At 42.0% G+C, this 10,511-nt stretch overlaps 1 protein-coding gene across 1 annotated transcript; it reads right to left on the bottom strand.

Annotated features, from left to right (window-relative positions):
* Positions 1–4,855: 4,855 nt before the first annotated feature.
* LOC134615899 (uncharacterized) lies at positions 4,856–10,191 on the bottom strand. Its single transcript, XM_063460585.1, has 5 exons — positions 10,096–10,191; positions 8,221–8,499; positions 7,534–7,782; positions 6,150–6,257; positions 4,856–4,990 (listed from the first exon to the last, which is right to left on the bottom strand). The coding sequence occupies exons 1-5, from the start codon at positions 10,154–10,156 to the stop codon at positions 4,914–4,916; spliced, it is 774 nt and encodes a 257-aa protein (XP_063316655.1). The 5' UTR covers positions 10,157–10,191; the 3' UTR covers positions 4,856–4,913.
* Between the last annotated feature and the right edge of the window lie 320 nt (positions 10,192–10,511).

Here is a 10,511-nt window from a genome sequence, read left to right as displayed (position 1 = left end):
TGCTCGTTGATGACTTCCTCTATCACATTATATTCAATAATAGGATCCTGAGCTACATTTGCGTCACTAGAGACCAATACAGGCACTAGGAGGCTAGAGCTGGCTGTCTCCACCCCAGTCAGTCTAAACTCTACAGGGATCCACCCCATAAATGGTATCTCTGTCTGATTAGCTGCAAGCCCATTTAATGGTTCTGATCCTAAGAGTTCATCAATCCCCCTGATAGTGGTGTGAGGTAAGTGCTCAACTCTCCAGTTCTCATTTATTACTGTAGCCTGTGTACCCGTGTCCCACAATGCAGTGACTGGTACATTATCAAAAGTGCATCTCACCATTTTCCGCCTACCAATCAGTTTCACTAGTTTTTGTCCTTGCTTATCTGATAGAAGGTCAGAATATCCCATGTGTGACAACCACCCCTTTTTCTCTCTTTCATTCAAATGTTGTTCAACTAGCCTCACCGCTCTACATACATGTTTGTGATGGTGCCAGTGTTGTCCCTGACAGGCTTTAGAACAGTAACTGACAGATGAGCAGCCTGCACACCTCTGGAGTGGGGTGCTGACCGACTCCCTCTGGTGGCAGCAACCGCAGCGGCGGGACTCCTGATGTGGTGGTGGGGTCACTGCTGGTCCCGTGGCAGTGGCCCTCTGGCGTTTCCCTGCAGCTGAAGTGGAGCTCGGCATCCCCTGGAGATGTGGCCGGGCTGGCCACACTTAAAGCAGTGGGTGCAGTTGTCTCCCTCTCCGTTGCTCTGGCAGGTCCTGCAGCCTTTCTTCCTCCGGGTGTCCGCGGCAGCATCTGATGTCCTCTTTGTAGCCTGCGACTTGCCAGCGTTCCGGGAGGCAAGAACCATCTGCCTCACCTCTGCAACCTCGTTCCTCAGCTCTTTCACCAGGTCGTGCATTTCGGGTGGAGGATGATTTTTCTTGTCTTGCTTGGTGGCGGGGATCTGTGAGCTGCTGTGTGGTTCATCTCTAGTATGCAGCTCATTGATTCTTGGTGGTTTGTATTGTTCCTCTTTAACTTGTTCAGTCTTTCCGTCTCGAGATTTGCAGCTTCATTTAGTTTCTCAATCAGCATTTCATCAGTCACATCTGGGTTGTCAAGAAGGGCTTTAATCTGGAACTTTATGTTGTCATTTTGCAGCCCAGTACCCACTGATCTCAAAAACTTCCTTTTTACCTGGTCCCGACTGTAGTGTTCTGCTTCTTTGTCCTTGGATGCATACAGGAGGCGATCTTTAAGCTCAATGGCTCTGAATAAAAAGTCTTGAGCTGACTCTTTTGGATCTTGAGAAATATTTATCAGTTTTTGGTACAAATCAGATGTGTCATCTTCTCTGTAATGTCCTTTCAATATTGTCTTTAACTGTGTGAGTGTCAAATCAGTCTTTATTTCAAGCATATCACGCAGTTTGAGACCTGGATTGATGGCTCTTATCACTGCTTCAATAACTTCTGACTCACTGTGGCCCTTGCGGAGTCCATTTTCCATCTGATGCAGCAGGTTGGTATAGGACAGCCAATCGCGCTGCCCTCCCTCTCCTATTTGGCCACAGATGCGAAACTCCCTGCGAATTGTCACCTCTGGTACTTTAGAAGACGGCAGGTTCTGGCTGGGGCTCAGGGCAGCGTCTGCCATCTTGAGTTTCTGCCCTATTGCTCTAATTTCTTCCTGCAGCTCGTCATACTTGTCTCTTTCGTCTGAAAGGCGGGAAAAATCACTCTCGGCCGCATTGTCTTTAGCTTTATATTCGCCCAAAAACAATAAAAGTTCTTTCACAAACTGTACACCATCGTCTTGTGTATAACTGTTTTCCACCTCGTCCAGTTTATGTTCTATAACTTTCATTAGGTGGCGTCTGGAAGTGTCTTTTGTGGGCTCATCTAGCGGTGTAGCAAAGCCTTTCACATTATAACCCACTTCTATGAGCTGATCACGACTTAGCTGGCAGAGTGTGGCGGTGATCTTATCTCGTAGGGCTTCTACCTCCATTGTGGGTACTCACAAGCTTGTCTTTAGTCCGTTAGATTTTAGGTCCGGTGCTTGGAGAAAGGTTTTTCTTCAGCGGTGCGGTAGCGCTAACTTTAGCCGCTAATGGTGCTAACCAGGCCTCTGCTTCACTCAAGCGCTGGAAGTTCTTCAAACCTTCCTCCTGGCTGGCTCGCCATGATATGTTGCAGCTTTAAGGCAGGGATGACTCCGGGAGTTGCTTTCTCACTGCATGTGCTTTATTTTCACAATCAGATAAATGACAAAAACAGCAGCTCCTCTTCAACTCCTAGCCCTTGGCTGCGGTGGAAAAAGAACGACTCCAAAACCCCTTCAAGGAACATACGTACACAAGAGATTTCCTGACACACCCATGAGGCATTCAATGCCGTCTTGTAAATATGAGTGCTCTGGCAGAATAACAGTTCAAATGAAAAATACACCAGAACAAACAAGCAAAAAAAGAAGTGTGGGGTACCTTTGAACCAATGAACAAAGTATAACAATTTATACTTTTTAATATAACCCGACCCCGTCAATATCTGTATCTCTCACAATCAGTTTCATGATTGAAGTAGCAACAGGAGAGGGAGGGGAGAGAATGAGAGAAGAAGAGACAGCTGTGCAGCAAAGACAGAATAAATCCAGCTTTGTGTGTTTCTGAAGTCCGGGACAAACTGTGTTCCTTTTCAGCTCAACACGAAACGCGTAATATTTTCTCTGAATACGAGACGATTCCGTCTTTTTAGGGGACGGTTGGCAACTCTACTAACTAACCTCATGAATAAAATAAAGTTCACTATCAGTAACATCATAGCACCCACCCAGCTGTATAGAAACTCCTTCATGCTAGCTAGTACGCAGTACAAGTTATTGTAACTGACTGTAAAAAGTCAGCACAATGGAAATAAACTCCACCTAAACTTGGTTTATATCTGACCCAGATAGACTGCAGGTCATAACTTCTTACCTGAAGTTCAGTTCACCTGACACTCGGACCGGCGGCCGCCTCGGGTCTCTCCTCCTCCTGCCTCCCCTTTCCCTCATCCACCTGCTGGCCTCTGTGGAAGCTCCAACATAGCCACCACCAAACAATTGAGTTATTTTTAACACACCGGCCAGCATCTGGCCAATCCACCACCTCTCAGTTTTTATACCGTTACAGAAAAAAAAAAGACAAAAAAACCCATCGACCCATAAAAACGAAAAATCACCATCGGCCCACCGGGCAAATGCACGGTTTGCCCGATAGCCAGTATCATGACTGCTTCAGTGTTTTAATTTTACACAACAATAAAACCCCCAAAAGAAAAAACTGAAGATTTTTCAGTTTCACTGTAAATATCTGTCAGCACAGAACACACTGGACTTTAATATGGTGCAAAAACCAAGATCAGCAGCCATAAGGAGGGAAAATGAGGTCATTTTCTATATTTATGAGAGAGCAGAAGCAGCAAAGGCTGTGTGTGGTGTAGGTGTGTCATCACTGAGTCACACTGATGACTGACATGATACCAACCGGACTTCAAAGCAAACGGTGACGACTTCCAGGAATCTGAAATATAAAACATATTTAGATTTATCTTCTTTATAATTCAGATATCCTGCTTCATGTATCTGGTGTCTTCAGTTTGTGTAGTAAAAACAAACAACATTAAATGATGAGATGTGTCAAACTTGTGTTTTACTCTGTTCCTTCTTGGCTCCACATGAAGCTCTCTTTGCTTTGCAGTCGATTAGAGGAGTTTATAAAAACACAAACATGATTACTGAGAAGCTGTTAGATTTGGTACATTTTGAAAGATATTCACAGATTAAACTCTGAGTCAGTGATTCATAAGCAAAAGTGAGACGAGTGTGTAAGAATCATATAAATAACATGACTTCACAGTTCAGTGCTTTTCTCTGGGTTGCAGCACTCAGACTCATCAATAACTGCTCATGTTGTTTGTCCTGAATTTGATTTGCTCAAAAACTGAAACAACTATTAAACAAGAGAGATTATTTTCAGGGACTAGAAAGAGAGAGCAGATTTCTCCTGTATTGACTTCCCTTCATTGGCTTCCTGTTAAATCCAGAATTCAAAATCCTGCTCCTCACATACAAGGTCTTAAATAATCAGGCCCCATCTTATCTTAATGACCTTGTAGTACCATATCACCCTATTAGAGCACTTCGCTCTCACACTGCAGGCTTACTTGTTGTTCCTAGAGTATTTAAAAGTAGAATGGGAGGCAGAGCCTTCAGTTTTCAGGCCCCTCTTCTGTGGAACCAGCTTCCAGTTTGGATTCAGGAGACAGACACTATCTCTACTTTTAAGATTAGGCTTCAAACTTTCCTTTTTGCTAAAGCATATAGTTAGGGCTGGACCAGGTGACCCTGAATCCTCCCTTAGTTATGCTGCAATAGACGTAGGCTGCCGGGGATTCCCATGATGCAATGGGGGTTTCTTCTTCACTCACTATGTGTTAAAGAATATATTAAAAAATCGAATCCATTTTTTCCTTATGTTTTCTTCAGTTTAATCCTTTACTGTTAATAAACCATCCAGTGTGTGTTTTTATGAACAGCAGCATCAAACCAACAACTCCACATTTACCTGGAGGGTCTGTCAGTGTGTTGATGCAGGCGCTGCTCCTGAGAAAGAACGCTGAATTAATTAACACGATTAACTATCAGCAGGAAGAATTTAATCGGTTTATTTGTTGCTGGAATCTGTTAATCAGTAACTACCAACTCAAAACAGTGATGTTACACAATTCAATTTTATTTATAAAGCACCAAATCACAACAACAGTCGGCTGAAGGCGCTTTATATTGTACAGTAGATCGTGCAATAATACACAGACTGTAAGTGTAACAGAAGCAAAGATGAAAGTGTGGGGCTCAGCTTTAGATCAGTCACAGCTGCTTCACTCTCACGTCTCACCATTTATAAGATGAAGTTCTGCTGCAGCTGGTGTCTCATCATAGACGTGGAGCTGTTTGTCATCCCCTGCAGACACATCAGAGTCAGTTCCTCCTTTAAAGTTTAAAACACGCTGCCTGTGATGACGTCAAGCTCTGATAACTGAAGTTAAACTGGACTGTGGCTGCTTATGAAGCTTTTACTGTTAAACTGAGTCAGCATTCAGTTTTTAAAATGATATTGAACATTTTCAGCTGATGAATAAGGTGACCTAGAATTTTGGATCTCAACCTGTTCTCATGCCGTGGGTTAGGGTTGCAGAAGGTCCAGCGTGAGATTAAAATGAATCGTTTTGGACAGTCAATCATGCAAAACTACTCTTTTCCCCGGACATGTCCACTTTTCACGTTCTGTCCGGAGCGTCCAGGGGGATTTTTGAGATTGATGAAAATGTTTTCCTACAGAGGAAATATATGTGACGTCATCCCCGAGCTGCTGCTTTGGGAGTTGTTGTTCTGCACTCAGATGGGACAGAAAGCGCGCAGCAAAGCGCCTGATGATGTTTAAAAGATGCCAAAGGGCAACTGCAGCTTTTCAGACGAACTGCAAAAGAAATTTCCCTCGTACTGTCCCAGTACTGGTAAATTTTTCTTATACAGATGAGGCCTTATTGCTGTACCATTATTTAATTCCAGAGGTTTTTAAGTTGTTTTTTTTTGCTCTTGTTGACTTATAAAAGCCTATATGAGGTTTTTTGTTTCACCTTTCATTAACCGCACAGAGAAGGCCTCGTTTAAATATGTTAAATTTTTCTTTAAGCAAACAGTATCATTAAAGTTCCTCATGACTGGTCCTCTTTTTTGGTCACCTTATCTTAGCTTGACTGCAAAGTTAAGTTGCTAACAGCACACCCACCCTATATTTTATTTATTGTAAGTTTTAAAATTTGTTTTATTAAACTCTTCGTTTACTGAATGAAATCTGTGCACAGTGGTGAACAAAATGTCAAGAAGGAGTAAAAAGTCCCGTAAACAAAATTCAGATCTGTTAGCTGAACCGTGCTAGCCCAGGTGGCTAATGTGTTAGCTGTTAGCAGACAGAGTGAAGGCAGGAAACTAAACTAGACTTCAGCTGAACATGAAACAAAGGTGTGAGACTGATCAGGATAAAGTGTCTAAACAAATACATAAATCAGCTAAACCACAGCACCTTGTTTTAGATTCTGGGCACGTTTTACTTTACTCACCTCGTGTTTTAGACTTGTGTCTCCAAATAAAGTAAATGATGACGAGAACAAGGCTGCAGACGAACACAACAAGTACTCGGATCCCCAAAACAAACAGATGATGGTTGGCTGGAAAAGCAGGACAAAGAATAATTATCCGAGGTCATGATGCAATTATTAAACAAACATTATCGACTCTACATACTATTTATTAATATCATGTACACTGCTCCACAAACCTAAAGGAGCACTTCAGAGTCTAGCATCAGGTGAGATGTTGATGCACAGTTAAGCAGCAGGAGTACTTAGAGGGGCAACAATGAGACGACCTCCAACACAGGAACAGTTTTACAGGTGAAAGTCTCAGACATTGTTTCCTCCTCTTCTTTTCTGTCTGTTTTCACCAGTTTGACATCCTGGTAAGGTCAGTGTCTCTACTGGTAGCATTGGGTGATACTGGACCCTCCAGAGGTTGCACAGGTTCAGCTTCTCCAGCTGTGGCACATTGAACACGTGTCATAGCTGGAAGCTTTGCTGTGTCTCGAGGTGTCTTTGAATTCAGCCTCTGTCGGTTTATAATTTTCATTTCCATCAAACGATGTGGCATCCTTCCATTGCTAACACACTCGTTCACATTATAGATACGCAGTAATAGTTTTTCCCATTGAGATCTGATGTGTTTTCAAAGTCTTCCTTTAATTTTTTGAGCAGTGTTTTTTAAAATGTAATTCAGAACAGCTGAGTTTGTCTTACAGAGCATCGTACCTCAAACAGAAATGTCATTTATACTTTCTGTAAACAGCAGAACTGATTTTTGGGTACATGTGACTGAGAATTATACATTTAAACCTGTGAAGCTGACTGATGTCTTTGTTGGAATCACACCTGACGGAGCAGACGTCACTGCTGGCTGATGAGTAACTGTTGTAGTTATTGTTGCTGAGGTTGTTTCTGAGGTTGTTTTATTATCTTGAGAATACAACAGAGAATATAATTTCATAAACTGAAAATGAGGAAGACTGACAGAATTACACATACGAATTTTAGCCAAATATATACTGTAAATAAATAAAATGCATGTTTTCAAAAAAATACAATTTCTAGAAATAAAAAACAAAAACATTTCATAATATTTTGAGATTTGGAAAGAATGATTGGATACTGTATTTGTTAAAAGTCTGAATTATGATGGTTTTCTGGATCCTGACTGCTGTGTTATACAGGAGCAAACACAGTGACGTCATCGACAGCACTGATCAAACTCAAAGGTCTAAACTGAACTCCTCCTGCTCTCTGCTCTTCTTCCTCTTTGAGCTATAAAGTATGATGTGCTGGTGGCTGCAGATCCCTCAGGTTTAGCTCATTGAACATGGAGTTGAATGTGTTTTGGGTTCATGTGTCTCACCTCTGTCAGATCTCTGTCCTTCGGTCACGTTCAGATAAACAGCTGGTTTTCCATCACAGTAGTACAGTCCAGAGTCAGCAGGCTCAGCTTCTCTTATACTTAATGTTTTGTCCTGAGTGGAAACAGAAATCCTTCCTTCATTTATTTCTCCAGAGTCTCGTCTCCATGTGGGAACAGCTGATCCTCCAACATCATGAGAACAGTTCAGAGTGATGCTGCTCCTCTCTGCAACACTCACTATTTTAGTTCCTGTGAAGAATTAATGACATTTATCATTAAAGTGATTCTTTCCAACATGCAGACTGTTAAACAGGAAGCTGTGCACTAAAGTTACAGCAGCAAGAAGTGGTTAAGAAAATGGATGATGATGATGATGATGATGGATGCTGTCTGTCTAATATTTACAGTCGTTCAAAGTCTGATATCGTCTGACTGAATTCAGCTGCACTCGATCGTTTTGTGTGAAGAGTCGATGATGAGCCAAACTGTCTGTCAGCGTTCACAGAGACTGATGAAGGATTTATGCTCCTGGTGTCAAAGCTCTGCGGTTATGCAGAGAGGTGCATTATGGGAGTTCATGCTTCACAGACACATTTGATTTAACCTGACAAAGTGTTTAAAATATGTTTGCATGTCACCTGTAACAGAGATGCATTTAAAACAGGAAATAGAAAAACCTGATGTTACCTGATGGGATCACTGTCAGCTCCACAGCTGCTTCATGGTTACAGAAGTATCTGCCAGAGTCTGAGAGAGCAGCTCTGAGGATGATCAGAGACCCGTCAGCCTGTGAATCGTATCGTTTCTGTGGATCATTGATGTGTTTTATCTCTCCGTCTCCATCAGCTCTAAGTATGTCAGCTCTGCTTCCTCCACTCTCTCTGCTCCACCTCACTTTACCCTCCACAGAGTGAGGACAGTGCACAGTGACCTGCGTCCCCTCCTTAAATGCTTCATGGGTTAAACCTGCAAAAACAAACAGAGTTTTTCAGAAATCCATAAACCTGCAGATGCTGTGGACACACGGTAACAACTTCTCTGTGTGTGATGGGCTGTAAAAATGTCACAAAGCTGAAAACGATTATTTTTGAGTGCACAAAAACCCTTACACAGATGAAGTGTATCAAATTGAAGGCTTTTCACAGCATATTAGTTTATTTTACTTAAGCTTAATAATTAGAATAATGCTTTGCTCACTTAAAATAAATGAAATAATACCAAACTGTTTATGTTCTTTTCCACCTTTTCCTGAACCAGAGCCTGCAGGGTTTACATGAGTGTCCCAGTTTGTTTAACCAGGAGGATCTCAGGCCTGATTATTGTTCATGTATTATAAATATTCTTGTTTTATTGTTATTTACTTTATTCTCATTAAATAAATATCTGCAAATAAAATTGTTCAAAGTTAGCATTATGTTCATACATATTACAAATACCTGTAAATAAAACGAGTTCAGTTACTGTTTGTTGTAATCAATTTAATCATAACATAAAACTAATGCAGCACATATAATAAGGTAACAAATATATTCACATAAATAAATTTCTCGATGCATAACTCATTTGGGAACTAATCTTTCAACAAGTGAAAACAGTCTGTCCATCCTCTCCCTGCTCTCCTCTCCTCAGCCTCTCTTTGCTGCCTCATGTCCTCTCTGATGAGGTCTAGCAGCTCATCATCTCCTTTCCTCTTTCTCCCTGTTGTGGCTGGCTGACCTCCTTCCTCATCGCTGTCGTTTAAGTCACCCACTGCTGTGCTTGGCCCTGGAGTGTCCTCAGAGAGAGAGGACATTAGGACAGGAGGCCTAATGGAAGGTCTCTGTCCTATCAGGGGTGATCAAGGAAACACATGGGAAGACAGCAGGAACCAATCAGACACAGCGAGACAGGGCAAGCAAAAGTGAACACAATGCACATGAGACAAGGACTAGAAAAATAAAACAGGAAGTAGCTCTGTGTGGTTTTTGTTCAGGGGAAACATGGAAACAGAACAGACGGAGCAGAAAAAGGAGAAACACAAAGAGGAAATGGATGAAGGTGAGGAAGAGAGAGAGGTAAATAACCATGGAGACAAGACTGACTTCCACAGGAAACACAGAGGAACGTAAACAACCTGATCAGAAAACTCAAAAGCACCAGAGGACTAAACTAGGAAGCACAAATCTTATAAATCTCTTTAAGAATACAGCAACGATTCAGAAGTGCACAAACACAAACACTGGACCAACGAGCCAGAACCTCCTGATCGTAGCTTCAGTCAGGAAACGCTGACTTCCTGATTGGAGGTTAAACTGTCGTATGAAGCACTCAGTCTTTTCTAACTTTTTATAGTCCAAACAAAATGACTTCGTTCATCTTTAAAATGACTGACGGATAATTTTATGACAGATTTACAGTCAGTGAGATAAAAACTGTCTGACACGACGCGTCGGACACTTTGAGCTGCGTTCACACCTTTATTCAAGCACACAGTCTCACACTGAACTTCACAGCTGTTATTATCTGAGAGTCTTATATGTAAACTATAAATATGTAAATGTGAATAAAGTGAAAGAGTCTCACCTGCAGTGACGTTAGAGCCCAGAGTGCAGGCTAACAGGCAGCAGAAGATGTTCACCTTCATCCTGACACAGTGTCTGAATAGTTCCTGTGTGATCTGAGAACAGGAACTCTCTGTGAACACGCCTGTTCTTCTTCCTGCTGCTCGTAACCACACAGCTTTACAACCTCAAACCTCTGCAGACAGATCAACAAACGTAAGGACCAACTCGACTGACGACTCACGGAGGAGGCAAAGTGTTATTAGCTGGAAACTTGTGGTTTTAAGCAGAAGTGCAGGAAGGAAAAATACACACGGAAACCAAAGGATATTAATAATATGACGAGAAGCCGTTTACACGTCACAGCACAGAGTTCAGTGAGTTCAGTGTAAGTGTGTATTCATAAAGCTGTGCGGTTCCAAGTGTGTGTGTCAGAAA

The sequence above is a fragment of the Pelmatolapia mariae genome, linkage group LG3_W, assembly GCF_036321145.2.
Source record: "Pelmatolapia mariae isolate MD_Pm_ZW linkage group LG3_W, Pm_UMD_F_2, whole genome shotgun sequence".
NCBI lineage: Eukaryota > Metazoa > Chordata > Actinopteri > Cichliformes > Cichlidae > Pelmatolapia > Pelmatolapia mariae.
The sequence above is the reverse complement of the archived record's forward strand: the minus strand, read 5'-3'. Positions and strand labels throughout refer to the sequence as shown.